This window comes from Carya illinoinensis, chromosome 10 (genome assembly GCF_018687715.1).
Source record: "Carya illinoinensis cultivar Pawnee chromosome 10, C.illinoinensisPawnee_v1, whole genome shotgun sequence".
Taxonomy (NCBI): Eukaryota; Viridiplantae; Streptophyta; class Magnoliopsida; order Fagales; family Juglandaceae; genus Carya; species Carya illinoinensis.
In genome coordinates, this window is record NC_056761.1 from 16,763,380 (window position 1) to 16,786,804 (window position 23,425).

General features: G+C 37.3%; 1 protein-coding gene across 1 annotated transcript; it reads right to left on the reverse strand.

Moving 5' to 3' along the window:
- Positions 1-11,521: 11,521 nt before the first annotated feature.
- LOC122278494 lies at positions 11,522-13,628 on the reverse strand. The gene is made up of 3 exons (XM_043088675.1): positions 13,496-13,628; positions 12,497-12,669; positions 11,522-12,304 (listed from the first exon to the last, which is right to left on the reverse strand). The coding sequence occupies exons 1-3, from the start codon at positions 13,626-13,628 to the stop codon at positions 11,522-11,524; spliced, it is 1,089 nt and encodes a 362-aa protein (XP_042944609.1).
- Positions 13,629-23,425: the final 9,797 nt, after the last annotated feature.

Consider the following 23,425-nt stretch of genomic DNA (forward strand, 5'->3'; position numbering starts at 1 on the left):
CGCGTTAAGTTTCAAGTTCATATTCATATCATGCTATGTTCATGTCATGTTATGTTCAAGTTCACGTTCATGTTATGTTATGTTCATGTTTACATTATGTCTCAAGTTCACGTTTATGTCATGTTATGCTCAGGTTTATGTTAAATTCAAGTTCATGTTTATGTTATGTATGTTCACGTTCATACTATGTCTCAAGTCCATGTTATGTTTCAAGTTTACGTTCTTGTTATGTTGCTAGTCCATGTTATGTTTTAAGTACAAGCTCATGTCATGTCATGTCAAGTTCGGTTCATATTTCAGTTCAGATTATTTCAGTTATGCCATGCTATATATCAAGTTATGTTATGCTTACTTACGACTTTAATTATGCATTCATGCTTTTACTGCCATGCATGCATCATTAACCTGTGTGGGAGTTTCCTGTTAACTTACTGAGATTTGTAATCAAATCTCATCGTGGTAGTCCCAACTACCATTCCCCTCGAATGGTAGGAGATGTGTCAGGATCAAAGCAGAGAGTAGACATTGGTAGACTGAAGGAGGTTGACTAGACGCCGTAGACACGACGCGGAGCTTACAACTTCCATAGATAGTTTTTGGACAATATTATGGCCTCGTTAGTCGAGTTACATGAGTTACTCAATGAACTTCCTCAATAGTGTATTTTCGGTAATGTAAATATGGAGTCTGGTCTCCCATGTTTTGAAGATTACAATCTTCTGAGACTCGTACTGAAATTATGGATGTTTCTTCTGTTAAGTATACTTGGATTATGATTTAACTATTTGAGATATTATAAGTTTGGTGCATAGTATTGCTAAAAAAAAAAAATTATCCGCTACGAATATTGCATAATGCTAGATGCATGATAGGAATATTGCATCTTATATGTCATGAACGGGGGCAAGTAACCTTGTATTGCATGTGCCAACGCTTCAGATGTCCGTTCGATCCCAAGGCTATCTACAATGATATTCACAATGAGAAATGATTCTTTTTTGACATTGTTAAAAATGCCTTGTTTCCTTTTGTATAAGATGGTGAGTGAATGCTTAAGGATATGCAAGAAAAATAAGGAGAAAAAAGTGTCGAACACGGTTAGGGAATAGGAAATATTTAACTAACATCTAAGAATTTTTGCTCTAATGCACCTTGACGCTACTTCAATCACTTTCATACATTAAGTGGATTCGTGAATGTGCATTGATTAAATTATGATTATCTTTACTTAAGAAGTTAAACCACATTCATCAATGTCATCTAATCCACAGTTTCCAAGCAATAAAAGGAAGTTCACGAATCTTACATCTAAGGGACATTTTATCAAACACCATGTGTGCAAATCAGAAAATCACTATTTTCCATTCCCTAGAGTTCAATCTAACCTAGAAAAAATTACACTACTTAGAATCATTTGACACAATTGAATATAATCCAACATGCAAGTGACACTAAGCAACCAACGTAAATCAAGCAAAACTATAACCCAAAATAATCCAACTTAAATCAACAAATCCAACAAAGCATGAAAATAAATTCCAACTCTAATAACTACCAAAAATACAAGAGTGGACTTAAGGGAAACTAAATAAGAAAAACTTAAATATAAATGCACTGAAAATGAAATACAGCACAGCAGGAGAATTTATCAAGAGCAAACTATTGTGACCAAAGGTGAGAACCGGTGGAACTTGGGAGTTGGCTGAGAACAGTCTACAACTCTCTAGCAAGATCGCATCCTCTCCTCCCCTTGGGTTCGTCTGATGCATTCTGTTCGTCTTTTTTTTTTTTTTTTCTTCTGGTCCAGCACCCCTTTTTCTTCTAGTTCTCCCTTTCTGAAGTGCCAATTGTCCTCACCACCAAAGGGGAAAACTATTCATGATTCATCAGTGTCAAAGCGACGTGCTTATGAAGGAAAAATTGTCTATCATGCATTAACAAAATTCAATAAAAATCACTATCAAACTATGAATCAGCACTTTACCCATTCAGCCTAAACACATGAGAACACATGATTTCAAATTCCAATTCACTCCCCCCCTCCCCCAAACTGAATAATGCAGTGTCCTCAATGCTAACAGGAAAAGAAAGGAAAAAATGTAAAGGTAAGCAAACAATGCAGAAAATTAAGCAAGGAAAAAACAACAAAATAAAAAAGAAGCAACAAAAGAGATGGAATTCAGGGATCACAAGGCTTTTGGACAAAAAGAGTTTCATTACCTAGGTCATAAGTGGAAATAAAAGGCTTAAGGCAGTGAACATTAGCAGTGAATGATGTATTACTCTTGGGATTCTAAATTTCTATTACCCCATGAGAATGAATTTTTGTTATGACATATGGACCAATCCAATGGGATTTCAGTTTACTAGGAAAATTTGCAAACGAGAGTTATAAAGAACAACTTCCTGGCCAAGTGTGAAATGCTTAGGATGGATGTGTTTGTCATGCAGAATCTTCATACGCTTCTTCGCCAGTTGATCATTGTCATAAGCATTCCAACTGCCTTCATACAATTTATTGATATGCAATTTTCTTAACCCTAAGGCATCATCAAGTGACAAGTTAACACGTTTTATGGCCCACAAAGCTCGATGTTGAATGTCAATAGGTAAATGACAAGCTTTACCATAAACTAATAGATAAGGAGACATGCCTAGATTAGTTTTAAAATTTGTCCTATGGGCCCACAAAGCATCAAGAAGCTTAACCGACCAATCTTTCCTATTAGGATTTACAGTTTTCTCCAAAATGATTTTTATTTCTCTGTTTGCCAATTCAGCTTGTCCATTTGTTTGGGGGTGATAAGGGGTGGAAATCCGATATGTGATACCATATTTGTTCACAATTGTAGAAAATGGTTTGTTGCAAAAATGAGAACACTCGTCACAAATGAGAACCTTAGGCATGCCAAATTGAGCAAACAAAGATTGTAAAAATTTTAGCACAGCATGATGGTCATTGGTTTTGCAAGCGATGGCCTCAACCCACTTTGAAACATAGTCCACAACCAATAAAATATGTGTTTCCAAAGGAAACCAGAAAAGATCCCATGAAATATATTCCCCAACAATCAAAGATTTCTAAAATAAGAATAGGGGAAAAGGGCATCATGTTTCTTTTGCTAATGGATCCCAACCTTTGACAAGACTCACATACTTAACAAAAATTGTAAGCGTCCTTAAACATGGAAAGCCAATAAAAACCGCTTTGCAAAATTTTTACCACCGTTTTCTTTGCTGAAAAATGACCGACACATGCACCCATATGACAAAATCTCAATACTGAAGAAAACTCATCATTAGGAATGTATCTCCGAATTAATTGGTCAGAACAATATTTGAAAAGATGAGGATCATCAAAGTAGAAACGTCTTACCTCGGATAAAAAACAACACTTATCTTGGGTGGACCTTTCAAAAGGCATTCGTTCAGTCACCAGATAGTTGACTATGTCAGTAAACCAGGGAGTTCTATGAATCACAAAGAGCTGCTCATCCTGGAAACTATCATCAAGAAGAAAGCTGACATTTGAAAAGGAGGATGATGGCAATCTAGAGAGGTGGTCAGCTACCACGTTTTCAACTCCTTTCTTGTCCTTAATGTTGATGTTGAACTCTTGAAGTAGTAAAATCCAGCGGATTAAGCATAGTTTGGCATCTTTCTTAGCCAACAAATATTTCAAAGCAGAGTGGTCAGTGAAAATAGTAACAGGAGAACCAAGAATGTAAACCTGAAATTTATCAAGAGTAAAAACCACTGCAAGTAATTCTTTTTTATTAGTGATGTAATTTTTTTGGACATCATTCAAGGTTCTACTGGCATAATAAACAACAGAATGTATATTATCCACACATTGATCCAACATAGCACCCAACGCATAATCACTTGCATAAGCCATAATTTAAAAGGGAATGTTCCAATGGTGGGGTTGCATAATGGGGGTGGTCGTAAGTAATTCTTTAAGGGTTTCAAAAACTTTTTGGCACTTATCAGTCCAAACAAACTCAATATCATTTTGTAAAAGAGTGCACAAAGGTTTTGCAATAGAACTAAACCCTTGAATAGACTGCCTGTAAAAGCCAGCATGGCCAAGTAAAGAACGAATATCTTTAACCGTCCTAGGGATAGAAAGTTTAGTTAATAATTCAATTTTTGCCTTGTCGACCTTTATACCTTCCAAAGAAACAATATGTCACAAGACAATGCCTTGAGTAACCATAAATTGGCATTTCTCCCAATTAAGTAAGAGATATTTTTCCTCACATCTTTGAAGAACACGTGCCAAATTATGCAAACAATTTTCAAAAGATTTAAAAAAAAAAAAAAGAAGTCATCCATGAATATTTTTCAAATATCCTCAATTATGTCAAAAAAAATACTCATCATGCTTCTTTGAAAGGTGGCTGGGGCATTACATAAACCAAAAGGCATTCTGGTAAAAGCAAAAGTGCCAAAAGGATAGGTGAAAGTGGTTTTCTCTTGGTCCTCAAGCGCTACAACAATTTGATAATAACCAGAGTATCTATCCAAGAAACAGTAAAATGCATTACCAGCCACTCTTTCTAAAATTTGATCCAAAAATGGTAAAGGAAAATCATCATTCCTACTGGATTAATTAAGTTTTCTATAATTAATAAACATTCTCTAGCCAGTAACCTTTATAGTTGGAATCAACTCATTTTTATAATTTTTAACTATGACGCCTCCAGATTCCGTTTGGGATCGAACTGACATCTGAAGCGTCGGGACATGCAACACAAGGTTACATGCCCCCGTTCATGACATATAAGATGCAATGTTCCTAACATGCATCTAATATTATGCAATATTCGCAGTAGAAATTTTTTTTTCTTTAGCAATACTATGCACCAAACTAAAAATATCTCAAATACTTGAAACATACTTCATACATAAAGGCATACTAAACAACCATGATCACAACATTAGTCCAAAATGGTTGTGATCAAAAGAGTACTGGAGATACAACTCCATAAGTACAAGTAGTAACCTAAGTTAATTACTATGCCATCATCGACATCGCACCGTAGCTTAGTCGACCGTGTTCAGTTGGTGGGATTCTGATTCTCCTTTGGGTCCTGTAACAAGATCTACCATTCGGGAGGGGAATGGTAGTTGAGACTACCACAATGAGATTTGATTACAAATCTCAATAAATTAACAGGAAACTCCCACACAGGTTAATGATGCATGCATGGCAGTAAAAGAATGAATGCATAATTAAAGTCATAAGTAAACATAGCATAACTTGACATATAGTATGGCATAACTGACATAACCTAAACTAAAACGTGAACTGAACTTTACTTGACATGACATGAACTTGAACTTAAAACATAACATGGACTAGCAACATAACATGAACGGGAACTTGAAACATAATATGAACTTGAAACATAGCATGAACGTGAACATACATAACATAAACATGAACTTTAACTTAACATAAACCTGAGCATAACATGACATAAACATGAACTTGAGATATAATGTGAACGTGAACATAACATAACATGAACGTAAACTTAAACATAACATGTACAAGAACATAACATGACATGAACGTGAACTTGAACATAACATAGACATGATCGTGGCATGATATGAACATGAACTTGAAACTTAACGTGAACATGAACATAACATAACATGAACGTGAGCTTGAACATAACATGATATGACCATGAACATGAAACTTAACGTGAATGTGAACATAACATAACATAACATGAACTTGATCTGAAACTTGACTTAACATAAACTTGGAATCTTACTTCTTTACTTAACATGAACTTGGACTTGAATTCTGACAATCAAAATAATTCCGCCAGTCATTTCGTCAGGAATAGTGAACAATCAAAATGATTCCACCCAACATATTCCATCAGGGATACTCAGACAATCAGAATGATTCCATCATGAGTATTTTAAATAAGATATCCTAACAATCAGAATGATTACACCAGGAGTATTTGCATAACTGAACTTGAACTTAACTCGAAAGACATGACTTACTTGAGATGAAAACATTTCGTAACACAACTTAACATGTAACAGATATCATACTTAACATGACATACTTGCAATAGTAAATATTATATGATATGACATACATGTAAGATATGACATACTTATAACATATAGCAATACGTGACAAAATAGATTGTGTAACAGATAAATATTTGTGACAGAATAAATCATGCATAACATATAAACATGTAATGACGTGGCATGGCATGGAATATATGATAACATACATACATAAATTGTAGTTGCCTTACCCATCACACATACACAGTAAACTGATAGTAAGTTAGAAGCTAACTTACCTCAATCGTCACGATCTATGAGAATAAAGCGCGAAACATGAGAAACTGTAAGAGGGCAATCTAAAAGCTAAAAATTTAATTACTAACAATTAAAAATATGAAAACAAGCTAACTTAGAGTAAAATTACCATTTTACCCTCTACCTGTGGGAAAATGACCATTTTACCCATAACTTGAAGATTTCACATCCTAACTCCAAAAATTTTCAAAATTTACTTTCCTCACGTAAATTTTGTCCTAAACTCAAATATCAACTCAGAAAAATTAAAAACAAATCACAACTATAGAAAACACATTATGGTTGAAACATCTATAGGCCATTTCTCTCGGTTTTTGTTGCAATCCCTTCCAACTTCAAAACTCATGCTAAAACCAAAATTCTGCAACAAAGATCCTCCTATCCTAAGTTTAAAATCATAATTAAAACATCCATTTAGAAAAATCTAATAATCAACACCAAACTTTTCGTATAAAGATCTAAACCCTTGAATCACAAGGTTTGACCCTAAATCAAAACATATCCAAGAATTCCAAAAAAATCAAATCTTACTTCTAATATATTCATAACATCATTCTAAGATAAACCATACTTTAAATCATCAAACTAAAGTCACCAAAATCACAAAATAACACCGGAGTTTTTGGTTTTACACTTAGTCCAAAAACAGAAACTTTTTCTTAGCTAGCTTTGATCAATCTCTTGATCCATGGCTTAAAAAGATGAGATCTTCAAACTAAAACATCACATGGTTTAAAAATGTGTCCTAAAGAAGATACAACCATAAAACTTAAAATCACATGGCTAAAACTCAATAAAACATGGATCTAATCCAGAAACATCAAATCTTAGGCCTAACCGAAATCCTCTTGCATAGAAAAATCATATCTTTGAAAATAATATTAAATATCTTCAAAATAACATACTAACATGAAACTAAGAGACTTTGTATCATCATATAAAAATATCAAAGCCTTTAGAGTAAGATCAAACCATGAAATATTCAAACTTTCCCCAAATAAAAACTGTTTTTCCACTTTCAGTTTTCAAGTTTCTAGATCTAAGAAAATCTATCACCAAAAGCTTTATTCATGCAACAAAACCTCAATTAACACTCATAAACACATTATAATAACACTCCATAAAATGTTTGGACCAAGATATGTCTATTAGCTTTGACAAAAACTCCAAAACATAACATATGCCCAGAATAACCTTTCCATGGTTAAAAATACTTTTGACCAACCAAATGACCATGGAATGATACGAATAATATATCTACGGAAACTATACTCAAAGGGGAACAACTTTTATGAAGGAGTCACCATGTTAAAATACTTACAAAGGGTCAAAAATCTCAACGCAAAAAGTCCCAGAAATCTACCCGAGAGTGCTCTTTTGGGTTTCTCTCTAAGAACGGGGTGAAGAAGTGATTAATGGGAAAGAAGTGTGTCTTACACGACTCTAGACTTCTGGAGGGAGAAGATATGGGCTTGAATGACCCTTGATTGGAGGTGGCTATGTGACATAAAGTAAAGAATAGTGAGGGGAAAGGACTGCCTACAGAATATGTGAGGTATGGAGGTTGATGAGGTGGGTTTCTCCATCTCATCAAGGCACTATTGGATGCAGCCAAGGGCAGTGGATGGTCTGCCATGTGGGGGAGGAAACTTCTTCAAGAAGCTTTGCCAAGGTGGCCAAATTCGTGGGTCTTCGTGGGCCTCAACCAAGTGGACTTCAATTTGGGTTTTAAAGGGGGTTTGGTTAGGTTTTGAGATTCTATCAAGCCCAAATTCAATTTTTCTTGGCCCAATCAAATTTTCAAGGTTTAAAAGGTTGGATGATGATTTCATAACAAGAATTTGAGAAATTAATAGCATGTGGAAGTGATTTAATCAAGTGATTAAACACAATGCTAGAAATTGGATCAAAAATGGTTTGAAGGCCAACTTTAGGGTTTGGGAAAACCGTTTAGGGTTTCGGTTTCAACCAAGATTTTGGGGTTTTCAATTGAATTCAAACCATTTAGGATTTCACTAGGGTTGAAATCATCTTTCATCTGTCTCAATTTGGTTGATCAGATGAAAAAAAGTTTTACTTAGGTGGCATGATCTCACACATTGATTTTCTTCACAAATCCATCTAATGGTTTCTCTTTGTACCAAGTGTCTAATACTATTCACTATGTGTGGCTAATATCTTGTCATGTGTTATACCCCGTTTTTGGGTGTATTTTCACTGAAAGAGTTGTTTTTAATTTAATTAATATAGTAGTCCTTTTATTTTAAATTATTGTATTTTAAATTGGTTTTATTTTAGTTTGATGTGGTGTTTAATTTATTTTAGTCGTTTTATATTTTTAAAATCGTTTTGTCGGACCAGTTTTTGGATTCCAGAGGTGAGGATTGGACTTCATTTCTTTTCCCTCATCTTTTCTTTTTCTTTTCTCTTCTTTCTTTTTTCTTTTTCCTTTTTCTTTTCCTCTTTCTTTCTTTTTCTTCTTTTTCTTTTTCCTTCTCTCTCCCCACGTGCGCAAGGCTCTCTCCCTCTCTTCCCGTCGCCGATTGGTCCTCAGCCCAAAACCACCGCCGTCAGCCGATGTGGCCGACACAACCACCACCGTTCGACTCCCCTCTAGCAGGTGAACACCCCCACCAAAAATCACCTCCATCCTAGCCACCGTTAACCCCCTAGAGTCCATCTAAGCCGCAAGGCTTTTTGTCGTTTTCGGCACCGTCGCTCCACCTCCGGCCACTATCTCTTCACCACTTCTTCCCCTACCTCTTGCCGTCCTAACCCACCCAATTTCGGCCCCGATCCGTTGCTGGAGCAGCTCCCACGAGCTCAACTCCGTTTAGCCCCTTTTTGCACTTCCACCGCCGTTTCCACCGCCACCCATGGCCAAAGCTCACTTCCTTTAGCTTCATAAATATCTCAAGGCCATTCCCTATCAATTTCGTGTCTTGGTTTGTCCCCGCTCGAAAGTGGATAATTTACTACCCACGGCCACAGTGTAAAATATACTGTTACGTTACTTTTTCTCCGCCGTTTGCAATGTCGTAAGCTTTTGAAAAATACCTTATAGCGTTGTAAGTATTTTTCAAACTCTATTTTAGATTTAAATATATTTTTTCTCTTACAATAAATTATTGGATTGGTTGGTTGATTCCGGACTGAGTCCGAGGAGTTCGGGGGTCGGATGGATTGAGGACAGAGTTGCTTGGTTTGGTTGTTTTGTGATTGGTTGGTTAATTGTGCCTTGAGGGGTGCATTACATGGTGCATTCATGTGCCTTTTATTAAATTGAGAAAATCTGGCTTTTAGGTGTAAATGGATTTTCGGGTGCGTGTGTATCATGACCCCAAGCCGAGATGGGGTATTATCTCGGTGGAGCTCATCTGGTCACTCGGGAACGTAATATACTAAGTGACGTCCCCTGGGTTGTCGTTCGGCAACAACGGGAGCGGGCGGGATGCTAGCGCTCTCGTACCGACTCCGTGGCCTTTTGCTTGCAAGGGCTAGAGGATGCTTGGCTATGTACGCGCGGGGCGCGGAACTGGGCATCGCTCGTTTAGGTGTCACACGCATGGTCGTTACCTGCGGTGTGGCACAGGAGCCAGGGTGTGCGGATGACCCCTAGGAGAGGTCGTGGTGCATTCGGATTAATTGGTTATTGATATGAGTTGCTTTTGGGCCAAATGAGACTTTTGGCGTGAGTTGGAAAGTAATACGCTTTTGGGGCCAAATGGGTTTTTTTGGCGTGCGTGGAAAAAATGTGGTTTACGGGTCATGTGCATTTGCATTCTTTTATGCATATTGTTTGAGTTTTAATATGCTTTTATTTAGTGGCGTTTGGATCTTACTTACCTGCGGCACCATTTTGGTACCGTAAATTTTGATGCAGAGATCGAGGATGAGGAGGAGGCTGAGCCCGAGGAGGCGACTCCGCTGGAGTATTGAGTTGGAGTTTATGTCTTATAGCTGGTTTTGAAACAATATTTGTAGCTTGTAATATTTTATTATGTATGTTTTGAACGGCTTTGTATTAAACCAAGAAAAATTCTGGTACTTAGTTATATGACTTTGTTTATCCGCTGTGTGTTTTCTCTTGCACACTTGTTGCATGTACACACACTTGGCACTTGACGATAGGGTGGTGACCCGTGTTGTCATCATCCGGACGTCTCGATTTCCCCGTGCCCGTACGTGGGATTTGGGGGCGTCACATCAACTGTCCAAATAAAACTTCTCTAACCTAATTTGAACATTCAACATTGTGATTTTGAAAACACTGCACTTAGTATGCTAATCGAGGTTACTATTCACTCCAAAAAATGTATAATAAAATTAGTACTAAAAAATCCTAAATATTCATATTAACCTATAGTGAAAATCATTTACCAAAACTCAACCCAAAGTGCCACTAAAATTAATTTCACAATTTTGAACAGTTGTTTCGTCCGAAATTATGAAAATGGGTTATTGCGCCATAAAATCCTAATAATCAACTAAGTCTACTAGCGTAAACCATAACATATTCTGACACTTTTAAATACCTCAAACAATTAAAATCGTATTTCTAACACCATAGTGAATGATAACATTGACTATGTTGACAGACTAAAACCTCTGTGATTAGTCGATTCGTGAAAACTTACAGAGTTTTCACAAGGTTCCTAAAGTCTATAGAAATTCTACTATTGAATTTCTAGCAAGCTGTTACATTAACAACAGTTAAACCAAATTTTTTTTGTACCACCTGAGTTGGGCTTAGCCACTTACTATTTGAGATGGGGTAGATGATACCCATTGCAAGCAATTTGAGCACTTCCTTTTGGACAACCTCCTCCATGGTGGGGTTGAGCCTATGTTGAGCATCTCTAACTGGTTGGGCATCATCCTCTAGGTAGATTTAATGAGTGCAAACAACAGCATCGATTCCTTTGATGTTGGCTATGGTCCATCCAATTGCGCTTAGATGCTTCTTTAAGACTTCAATCAGAAGGCCTTCCTCTTTCTGATTTAATTTTGAAGATATTACCACAGGGAATGTGCCTTCTTTAGGGCCAAGGAATGCATATTTTAAATCCTTAGGAAGTGGTTTCAGTTCCAACTGGGGAATTTCTTCCTCTGAAGATTTAAATATATCTGCTGGTGGTAGAGTCTCAAACTGGGGCTACCATCTTGCACTTGTGGCTCGTACCTCTAGTGGTGAAGAAAAATTTGCAACACAATCTAACACCTCAAGAAAATTTTCATTAGCAAGGTCAGTTTCCTCATTAAGCAAAAATTCAGAAGCTTGAAAAACATACTCATCATCTGAAAGGGGAAGGGTTGAGCAAATGATTTCTGTTGGCATCAAACCATCCATAGCATTCAACTCACTTGTGTCGTCAAAGTGGTTCGGCATTTTGCATGCGTTGAAAACATTTAACTCAAGCGCCATGTTCCCAAAAGTGACCTTTGGGATGTTGCTTCTAAAATTGATCAAAGTATTTAATGTAGCTAGAAATGGCCTCCCAAGGATGACAGGACCTTGAGAATTGTTGGCACTTGACTGATGCATATCCAAAATCACAAAGTAACCTAGATAGTAAAACCTGTCAACTTGCACAAGCACATCTTCCATAACTCCTCTTGACTTTTTAATTGATCTATCAGCTAAGTGGAGCATCATTGTGGTCGCCTTTAATTCTCCCAAATCAAGTTGCTCATAGATTGAGTATGGCAACAAATTCACACTACTGCCCAAATCCAACAAAGCTCTAGCAATTCGGGATTCACCAATCATGATGGAAATTGTAGGGGAGCCCAGATCTTTATACTTTGGAGGGGTCTCGTGCTGAATTATCGCACTAACTTGTTCCGTTAAAAAGACTTTTTTCTTTACATTCAATTGCCTCTTCACTGTGCATATTTCCTTCAAGAAATTGGCATAAGAGGGAATTTGTTGAATGGCCTTCAACAACGGTATGTTGATTTTTACTTGCTTGAACACCTCCAAAATTTCTTTTTGTTGTCTACCCTTGGTAGTCGACACAAATCTCTGAGGGTATGGTAACCCAGGCACATAGTCCTTCTTCAACTCCTCAATTTTTTGACCCATAGGTTCATTCTCTTTTTGTTGGTTCCCACTTGAGTCAACCTATGCCTTAGGTGATTCCGTTGCATCTTCCAAGACCTTGGGGCGCTGTTCAAACTCAAAATCATCTTCAACTGACTGCCTTGGTTCGGCTTGTTCAAGAGTATCCGGTCGCTCAACATGTTGACCACTCCTAAGTGTGATCACTGCTTTCACTGGTTTAAGATTTTCAGCTGAATGCACTTGTGATCAATGTTTTGAATATCGTACCGGAAGTCATACTGGTCAAGGCATTGGAACAAAATATTTTGGTACCGGTACCGTTTCGTGTACCGTTTCAGGATGGTCGATATATGAATAAATTATATATATAAATATATAAAAATTATATTCCAAAATAATAGTCTATATATGAATAATTTATACATAAATACATATACATATATATAAATTATAAATAATCTAATCTGAATTGGGGTCAAAAAATAAGCTTACAATTTGAAGAAATGAAAAAAAAAAAAAAAAGTAAAGACAGAAATATCGGCCGGTACGTAGGCCGGTACAGGACGAAATATCGGCCGGTATAGCCGGTTTTGAGCCAGTACGAAACAGGTATAATACCTGGCCAGCAGTATATACCAAACCAGTGGCCAGTACAATATATACCAGCTGGTATACAGTATTTTACCCTTATGGGTTGGATTGAGCTTGAGCTACAACTTTACCCTTATCCAAGGTGTTCAGAGTAGGCATTATTTTTCTAAAAGTGCCTCTAATTTCATTGATAGCCTGAGAATTTTGAGCATTGGTTGAATTTTGACTTGCTATAAATTACTGAAAGGTGGCAACCATTTGAGCAATTGTATCATTCCAGTGACTTCTTAGGAGGCTGGAAAGGCTGCTGGTATTGAGTCATGGGAAACTGCTGAAAGTTACTCTAAGGCAATGCAACTATTTGACTTGATTGTCCTTGGTCATTTCTCCATGAAAAATTAGGGTGGTTCCACCATGTTGGAGTGTAGGTGTTTGACATTGGTGGGTTATGAGGTCGACTCATCCAATTTACACCTTGAGGCTGTTCTACATCACCATTCTGATATATTGCCAAAGCGGGGCACTCCAAAGTTTTATGACTAGTATCAGCACAAAGAGCACACACTTCCTGAACATTATTCACTGCTTTCTCCTTCAACAATTCCATGACTTCCAACGTTCTACTAATATCAGCCAACCGTGCCTAAACATCAATATCATCTTTTAATTCATGCCGCCCTCTGCCACCTATTGCTCTCAATGGTTGAGTTGCACTTGATTTTCTATTGGCCCTTGCATTCCACTGTTGAGCATTCTCGGCCAAATAATTAAGTAAACCAAGAGTATTTTCAGGCTTCTTATCGAAAAATTCCCCAGTGGACATGGTATGAACAAATTGCTTCAACTTAGGGGTCAAAGTAGTGTAGAAGTAATTCTCCAATCGCCATGACTCGAACCCATGGTGAGGACACATGTTGACCTGCTCTTTGAATCTTTCCCAGCTTGAATGGAAGGTCTCATCTGCTCTCTGCATGAATTAACTAATGTGTTCCTGCAAAGATTGAGTTCTCTGTAAGGGAAAATACTTGTGTAAGAACTCCTTTTCCATGTCGGACCAACTAGCAATGGAGTTGGGTCTAAGAGAATTAAACCACACCTTAGCCTTGTCTTTTAATGAAAAAGGAAAAAAACGCAATCTAATCATCTCATCATTAACGGCCCAATGCATGAATGTAGTGCAAACAAGTTCAAAATCATTTAAATGCTAATATGGATTTTCAGATTCCATCCCAAGAAATTGGGGTATCACAGACATCATGCCATGTTTGATATTAAAACTTTGTGCATGCTATAGCAAGATAATGCAAGATGGTTGTGTGGTTCATGTGGGCTGTAGATAATCCTTGAGGGTCCTAGGAGCTTGTTCATCCATGTTATCAAAGAAAGGATTTTCTAAATCAGTCTCGGAATTAGAATCAAAACTAGAATCCAACTCAATACTTGGCACACTACTACTTGAACTATGACTCACGCAATACAATCTTCTTGTGTCGTCCTTAGCCCACGACATCAAACATAAGTGCCAAACAAGATAAAATAGAATAAAGAAAAACATAAGAGTTAAATAAAAGAATCTAAAGAAAAGATACTAGAAGAATTTGAATTAAACTAGCCGTTCCTTGGCAACGGCGCCAAAAACATGACTTGCCTTAAAAAGTGTTTTAAGAATTACTCCCAAGTATAAGAGTTGTCAAGTAGTAATAGGGAAGTCCCTAAGTCATTTCCTCAAGGAATGATTAGTTTAATATTCAAATTCATTCACTATTGAAAATAAAAGAAAATTATTGACTAAGACTACCTACAATGATATTCACAATGAGAATTGATTCTTTTTGGACATTGTTAAAAATGCTTTGTTTCCTTTTGTATAAGATGGTGAGTGAATGCTTAAGGATATGCAAGAAAAATAAGGAGAAAAATGTGTTGAACGGAATAGGAAATATTTAGCTAGCGTCTAAGAATTTTTGCTCTAATGCACCTTGATGCTACTCAATCACTTCCATACATTAAGTGGATCTGTGAATGTGCATTGATTAAATTATGATTATCCTTGCTTAAGAAGCTAAACCACATTCATCAATATCATCTAATCCATTGTTTCCAAGCCATAAAAGAAAGTTCACGAATCTTACGTTCTAAGGGACATTTTATCAATCACCACATGTGCAAATCAGAAAATCACTATTTTCCATTCCATAGAGTTCAATGTAACCCAGAACAAATTACACTACTTAGAATCATTAGACACAATTGAATATAATCCAACGCGCAAGTAACACCAAGCAACCAACATAAATCAAGCAAAACTATAACCCAAAATAATCCAACTTAAATCAACAAATTCAACAAAGCATGAAAATAAATTCAAACACTAGTGACTATCGAAAATACAAGAATGGACTTAAGGAAAACTGAATGAGAAAAGCTTAAATATAAATGCAATGAAAATGAAACACAGCATGGCTGGAGAATTTATGAAGAGAAAACTTTTGTGATCGAAGGTGAGGAATGGTGAAGCTTGGGAGTTGGCTGAGAATAGTCTACAACTCTCTAGCAAGAACCCATCCTCTCCTCCCCTTGCGTCTGTCTGGGGCGTTCTCTTTGTCTTTTTCTTTTCTTTTGTTCTAGCACCAATTTTTCTTCCTGTTCTCCCTTTCTGAAGTGCTCAGCGTCCTCACCACCAAAGGGGAAAACTGTCCAACTTCTTTCCTTTTCTTTTTTTTTTTCAAAATAATACATGTTGCATCTTGTCTCTCTCCAAAATCAGAAGAAGAAATATGCTCTTTTCCTTTCCTTTTTTCAAAACCCAAAGAGACCAAATGGGCTTCTGTTTCATTTTTCTTCTCAGACTTCAAAACGCAGCTCTGCTGCGTCCAAAAAGGGGTTGCGTCCAATACGATTTCAAACGTTGAATACATGCGGGGTCCACAAAAACAAGAATTGGAGAGTGCAATCTGCAGGTTGCAGAGTCAACAGTGCATGCGGCAGGGTCCACAAAAACAAGAAGGCAGCAGCTTTGCTTGTGGTCTAAAGAGTCAAAAGAACATGCTTTGCTTTTCATGTGTCCTACATGCGTCCAAAAAGTGGTCCCATTTGATTTTGTCCCATGTGCTTTTCTTCTTGTCCACATGTGTCCCATTGAAAATTCAAGGCCAAATCACAACACTTTGTCTTCTTTAACTGAGAGAGAGTATATAATTGATCACAAAATTAGCTAGCTAGCGCATGCATGAGTAACCAGGTGCTCCGTGCCCATGCTGTCTAAACATCTACATAGAGGTCAAAGTTAGAAGTAGGAGTCATTATTTAAAAGTAGTAAAAACAAGAAAAAGAAATAACATAGATAGAAAATCAAAAATAAATTAAAAAGCAAAAATAACATATTAAAGATATATTGTGCACGTGAAGAATTATTGTCTAATTAAATCATAGGTTATAAAACTAAGCATAAACCATGATATTAATCAATTTAAATTACAACTCGAATTTATGCCTACTAACTATTTTTCCATCTAAAACCAATAATAATATTAATCAAGTAGTTAAAATATATTAGCTATAGATATAAAATATAAAATAATTCAGCTCAATCAACTACTTATGTGGCGTAAAGTTCGAGATCTATACAAACCACAAGAGTTTGAAGTACTTTTTTACTCAGAGGGAATTAAATATGAGACAGAGGAGATGACTTGAACTGATTAAGGATTATGATTGTAACATTAACTACCATCCAAGTAAAGCTAACGACGTTGTAGACGCACTAAGTAGGAAGTTAATGGGACCAGCAGTGGCAACTCTCACCACTCAACACCAGTTAATAATGGACATAGAAAGAAGAGGTATTGAGATTGTGACTAATGATCAACAAGCATTTATGGCTAATTTAATGGTTCAACTAGCTTTGATAAACAGAATTAAGACTGCCCAGAAAGAGGATTTAGTGTCAGTGAGACTAGTGGAAGAAGTGGGGAAAGCAAATAAATCCGAGTTTGGTGTTTCAAAAGATGGAATTTTGAGGTTTGAAAGTAGATTGTGTGTGGTAAACAATGATGAAATAAAAAGGACGATTCTCGAGAAGGCACATAGCTCTCTATACACAGTTCACCCGGGGAGTACCAAAATGTATTGAGACATGAGACAATCATTTTGGTGGAATAGAATGAAAAGGGAAATCTCCAAGTTTTTAGAACAGTGTCTAACTTGCCAATGGGTGAAAGTGGAACATCAAAGACCCGCAGGGTTATTGCAATCACTACTGGTTCCAAAATGGAAGTGGGAACATATTTCTATGGATTTTATTACATGCTTTCCACAGGCACTAACGGGGCAGAATGCAATATGGGTTATAGTAGATCGCTTGACCAAGACTGCTCACTTTGTACCTATTAAAATTTCTTATAAACTAGAGAAACTAGCTGAGTTGTATGTACAAGAAATCTTGAGATTGCATGGTGTACCGGTGTCCATTGTATCAGATAGGGACCCTAGGTTCACTTCAAAATTTTGGCGAAGCCTACAATAAGCCATGGGCACTAGATTAAATTTCAATACTACTTTTCACCCATAGACTAATGGGCAGTTAGAAAGAACCATTCAAATCTTGGAAGATATGTTGAGAGCGTGTGTGCTGGATTTTAGAGGAATATGGTTGTGACACTTTCCTTTGGTCGAATTTGCTTATAACAACAACTACCAACCTAGTATTGGGATGGCACCGTATTAAGCACTTTATGGTAGGAGATGTAGATCACCCTTGTATTGGGACAAAGTGGGTGAAAGACAAATTTTGGGTCCAGAAATTATACAGCAAACGACAGAAAAGATAGAGACCAGAATGATAGAATGAGAGCAGCTCAGAGTTGATAGAAGAGCTATGCTGATAACCATCGTGGCCAATTAGAGTTTGAGGTCGGGGACAAGGTATTCTAGAGAACTGTACCAATGAAATGGGTCGTGAGGTTTGGAAAGAAGGGCAAGTTAAGTCCTAGATATGTCGGGCCCTTTGAGATTCTTGATCGGATTGGCCCAGTGGCTTATAGGGTAGCCCTGCTGCCAATTCTCTCAAGGGTACACGACGTATTTCATGTATCGATGTTGAGAAAGTATATGCCCGACCCCACCCATGTGATTGACTACAAGCCAATTCAAATTCAGGAAAATCTGACTTATGCGAAGGAGCCAGTGCGGATTTTAGAGAGGAAAGAACAAGTGTTATAGGCCAGGACCATTCCATTGGTTAAAGTGGTATGGAACAATCATGCTATCAACAAAGCCTCTTGGGAGCTAGAGGAAGAGATGCGAGTCGAATACCCCCAGTTGTTTGAGAGGGATCAAGATAGCTTATGACAAATTCTGGGGACCGAATTTTTCATTCTCTGAATTTTTCATAAGGGGGGAGGATGTAATGCTTGGGCCTAAGGCCCAGCCCACGAATGGCCTAACTTTAGAGCTTCAAACAGCAACGTTCACTTTAGAGCTTTAAAACCTCCATTGGGACACCACCTTTAGGTATTTTCTTGGTTCAAAGTTTTCGGCAATCTTGTAAACCTTTGGTGATTTCTTGTTTGTTTTCCCAAAACTTCTCAATTTATCTCATCTCATATAATTATTACAACTTTTTCAAATTTCCATACAAAATAAAATAAACAATTCAATTTTTTCAAATCTCAAAATAAAAATAATATTAAAAAATATATTCTAATAATATTTTATTCAATCTTCAAATTTAATCTCAACTTATTTCATCTCGTTTGCAAAAACAAAAGTTCCAAATATTTTGGCAATCAAGTTGCCTACTTATATGCCCAAATCTCTACTATTATAACCTCTCATTCCCCCACAATATTCCATCCCTCTCCTCCATGCCAATAGCGCTTTGCTCTTCATCTCTCAGGAGTAAATAGTCGTATCCCATTGCCTTGCACCAACCATCGTTGAATCAAATTGAGAAGAAGAAGCCCCAGCCTTTACCAATGCATGTACAATGTGCACCTGGCTCTTGGTGCACAACCACAACCCACTATAGTGCGCCAACTTGTTCAGCATCCGAACACTACCACATCAAAACAGCCTCGTTAATTATGCATATCACTTCAAAAATTTTCCCAAAAACTGTAGCAAACACTCCTCAACACTGCTAGGGCTGTAAGAGGATCCGATCGGATTGAAAAAATAGACCAGACTGGATTAATAGTCTTATTGGTCGGTTTGGTGTGGTTTTTCTAGACCAAACCAGACTGAGACCGAATGAATGTATATATATTTTTAAATATTTTTTTATGTATATAATATATTATTTTATATAGTAGTTGTATAAGTTAATTATGTAATATTCATACAAGGGATCACTATTAACCATACATATAATAAAATTATTTAATATTCATTAATTATATATAAAATGTTAAAGAGATCACTTAATTTCATTAACCATATACATAAAATAAAAATAAATGGTCATGGACCGAATTGAATAGAATGGACCGACTGGATCGATAGCTAACGGTCTAGTTCGGCAAAAATGATGCACTGAAATTTTCGGTCCGTGACTCTCCCTAGACTTAACCGGACTAGACCAACGACACCCCTAGTGTAACAACCTGCTCATTTGTTCTTTTATAGTTACGAGCCTCGTTCTGTTTGTCGAGCCTTGATGGCATGTTTCAAAAGATATCTAGTGATTTTTAAAGCAAGCCCATTATTTTAAAACTTACGAATATTTTAAATGTCCTGTAAATATTTATATGTGATATTTTCAGTATTATTGAACTAAGCTTGTTTTTAAATAACATAATTAAAATATTTTTGAAGAGCTCCAAAAATATTATAATTATTTAATTTAAATAATTTCAATCATTTAAAAATATTGTGAGATTTAAATTTATGTTGAAAACCCTAAATTAATTTAAATGGTTTTATTCTTTTCAAGTAATTAACAAGACTTCATCATTTTAATTAATGATGAAGGAATATTATTTTATGAACTTTAGTTTATAAAATAATATTATATTTTAATTCCTCTCAGTGTTTAAATTAAATAAATGCTTACGCATTTTCAAATCAATATTTAAACTCACTGTTAGATTGTTTTGAAGACCTCAAGACGAAGGGTCTTGATTAAATACCCAAGTCCCTAACTTCTTCCTTTCGCCTTTTCCTTTTCCCTCTCTCTCATCTCCCTTTCTCCAGCTTGACAGTATGCCTTCCCCTCACCCATGGCCTTCTCTCCTCCAGCCCAACGTCACCACACGCCATCTAGTCTCACCGCCGATCACCAGCCACTCCCCTCCCTCCGGCAAACACCTCCTCCCACCGATGAGCCCTATGTAACTCTCCCTCTCTCTTCTCCTCCCTCCAACCGAAATGGGTTTCACCCATATCTACCCACCATAGCTCCATCGTGCGTGGCCAACTGGGCCACTGAACATCTCCACCGGCACCACCACCTCACGGGCTCCACCTCCATGGTCTTCATTTCCCCCAACTGTCTCCCACTCCGTTGGATCCCTCTCACACATGAAACCCATGGAAACTCATATGGGTTCTCCCCATTTGCCGTCATACGCAGCAACCCAAGCAGCTAGCCACCACCCACGACCTCCCCTAACCACCCCCTTCCTCCTCCCCTTGACCCAACCACCTTAGCTCCTCCCTAGACCGCACGCACACGACCTCCATGCACAGTTCACCATACCCAAACCACTGTATGCAGCCACTACGGCCCCCAACGCCACCATGCTCCTCCACAGCACCTCCTAAGCCCTCCATGGCCAGCCATAGCCCCAGCCATGAAACCCACCAATTTTCTAGTTTAGCCATACATGGCTTAAACTCCTTCGCGGACCACCGTGTGCCACCTCAGCACCACCATGAGGCCACCACTCTAGGACTACAACCAGACCCTCCTCCACTCAAATCCACATTTGTAGCTACCTTCAATAGCCCAAACAACCATTGTACTCGGTTTAATCGCCACGTACGACTCCTTCGACGCCTTGGATCTTGACGAGCAGCGAGCAACTCACGGGTTATCTCATCGATGGTATAACCCTTTATCCCTCATTATTTATATTAAATGTTAGTTGATAGGTTGTGGACTATGCTGTTAGTATTGTGGAGTTCGCTATGCATTGAAGTGTTAGACGCAGTTGTGGGGTGTGCTGTGCAGTGTTGTAGACTATGCTGTGAAGTATGGGTGTGAGGTGTGTGCCGTAGTTGTGATGCGGCGTAGTGTATGAAAGGAGTGTACATGGAGTGTACTCCGTGTAGTGCGGTGATGCACCATGAAGCATGCTCGTAGTGACTTGTGGCATAGTGTGGATGGAAGAGAGTTCACATGGAGTATACTCTCTATGGTGTCATGATGCACCGGACGACATGTCACGAAAGTTTGGATGGCGTAGTTGAGAAGCATAGAGCGTATGGTGTAATGTCGGGAACTATGGAACGGTGTCCCGAAGTAGTTGTGATGTGACTCTATCATAGTGACAGGTGTCACGATGTAGTTTGGGAGTAGTCTTGAGTTACGTAACGCGATAGAGATGTTGTGAATGAAACCCTGTCGTGTCAAGTGTTAGGATGAACTTGTAAAAGGCCAGGAAATAGGAAGGTCCTACTGACTAGGTTTGAGTAGAAGTTGGTATCGGAGCATGGAGCTTGTTTATACAAGCGGGCGTTCAATGGACTATAAGTTGATCTTAGGTGGTAAAGGGTAAGGTACATGTGCATCTAGTGAGACACGTGTACCTAACGGATTTACCATATATAATGGGTAATATGTCCTAAACATGATTACACGATGTTTAAGCCTTAGAATTGGCTTAAAGTCAAGTGGCATGTATGGATGGGAATGAGGATTGAGTATGGGCTTGGATGCATGAAGGTAATAATGTGTATGTTGTCGAGGATTGAGATGCGTGACTTAGTTGGTCTAAGTCATGTATTGAAATGTGGTTAATAGGAGAGTAAGATAAAGGTCTTAGTGTCTTAACTCTAAGGTGAATCACGGAGGTTCACTTTAAAGGATAAGACCTCAAAGTAGAATGTTGGATTTGGAAAAGGTGATCCAAATGCGTCTCAGAAACAGGAAACGTGATGAGGAAGACATAGAAGATGGAGGTAGTGACGGTAAATGGATCCCGAAGGTTTAAGCATAATAAATGGCACGTAAGAACACAGGGATGGATGGAGAGTATTCCAAGTGAAGTGTAGTTCTATTTCTAGTATAGTTGTTTATGTACTAGATAGAGAATGACGTTAAGGTTGTGTATACATGTAGGTTGACATCTAACACGCATATGAATGGACTGCATGAAATGAGTATGGCATGGAGTCCAGTTAAGTATTGTGTTCATACTCTTCTAGAGTTTTATAAATAAATGAAAATGAAAATGAAATGTTTTTCCTTTACAATGCTTTACAAAATGAAACAGAACACGTTTTACGAAGGAACGCTAATTATAAGTTTTCAAGCATAAGTATGTAACTGCCCTCCTTAGCAACCCCTTTTTACGCACCCCAACTATGTAAGTGTATACATGTGAATGGATATTATACTTAGTAAGTAATAGATGTATTTTCATGAAATGAAATGCGAGAGTTAAGCCTTATGCTTTAAATGATGCAAAGAAAAAGTTTTAAATGTCCTTATGAACTGATGCTTTAAAAGATGCATGAACTGATATTTTAAATGATGCCATGAAAGATGATGTTTAAGCCCATGCTTTTAAAATAACTTTTACAAATGAACGAACTGAAGGACTAAAAAAACTGAAAAGAATTGGAAGGACTTGTTGCCCAGATACAAAAGGGGGGTGAATTGAGTTGTATTTAAAAAAAATAACAATTATAAATTAAATATACAATATAAAATATAAATAAAATAGGAAACAACAATAAATATAAAGAGTAAGGGTAAGAGAGAAGCAAACTCAGTATGTTAACGAAGTTCGGCCCCACTGCCTACGTCCTCACCTCAAGCTATCCCTTGAGAATCTCCAAATTCACTATTCAATCTCTTTCAGGTGGAGATAGAAACCTATTACACCTTTGAACAACACTGCTACAAAAGATCCGTGTAGAACACCCTATACACTTGCAATCACTTTACATGTGGTGATTCAACTATTCCCTGTGTAGAACACTTTCTACACTCACAAAGGTTATACACACCCTTTTACTGATACAAGAACTGATAGTGGGTAAGTTATCAGAAAACACTCCTCAATGAGTAAAATAAGAACAGTACAGCGCAAACTATATCTCTCTTAAAATGAATAAGGATTAATGCTCAATGTTTAGAGAAGAGAGAATGAAAGTTTTGAATGAATATTGTATGCTCTTGGTGTTGTAAATGTGAAACTCTCAAATAATTTATTTATAAGCATATGAGATTTCATATTC

What these genes read in the sequence shown, in the direction of transcription:
- LOC122278494 (XM_043088675.1), bottom strand. Translation starts at nt 13,628, where the DNA reads ATGGAATTGTTGAAGGAGAAAGCAGTGAATAATGTTCAGGAAGTGTGT. An exon ending in TGATGTAGAACAGCCTCAAG is followed by an intron (nt 12,670 to 13,495) that starts GTGTAAATTGGA and finishes ATTGATCACAAG; the next exon opens with TGCATTCAGCTGAAAATCTT. An exon ending in ATGCAACGGAATCACCTAAG is followed by an intron (nt 12,305 to 12,496) that starts GCATAGGTTGAC and finishes CCGTTGTTGAAG; the next exon opens with GCCATTCAACAAATTCCCTC.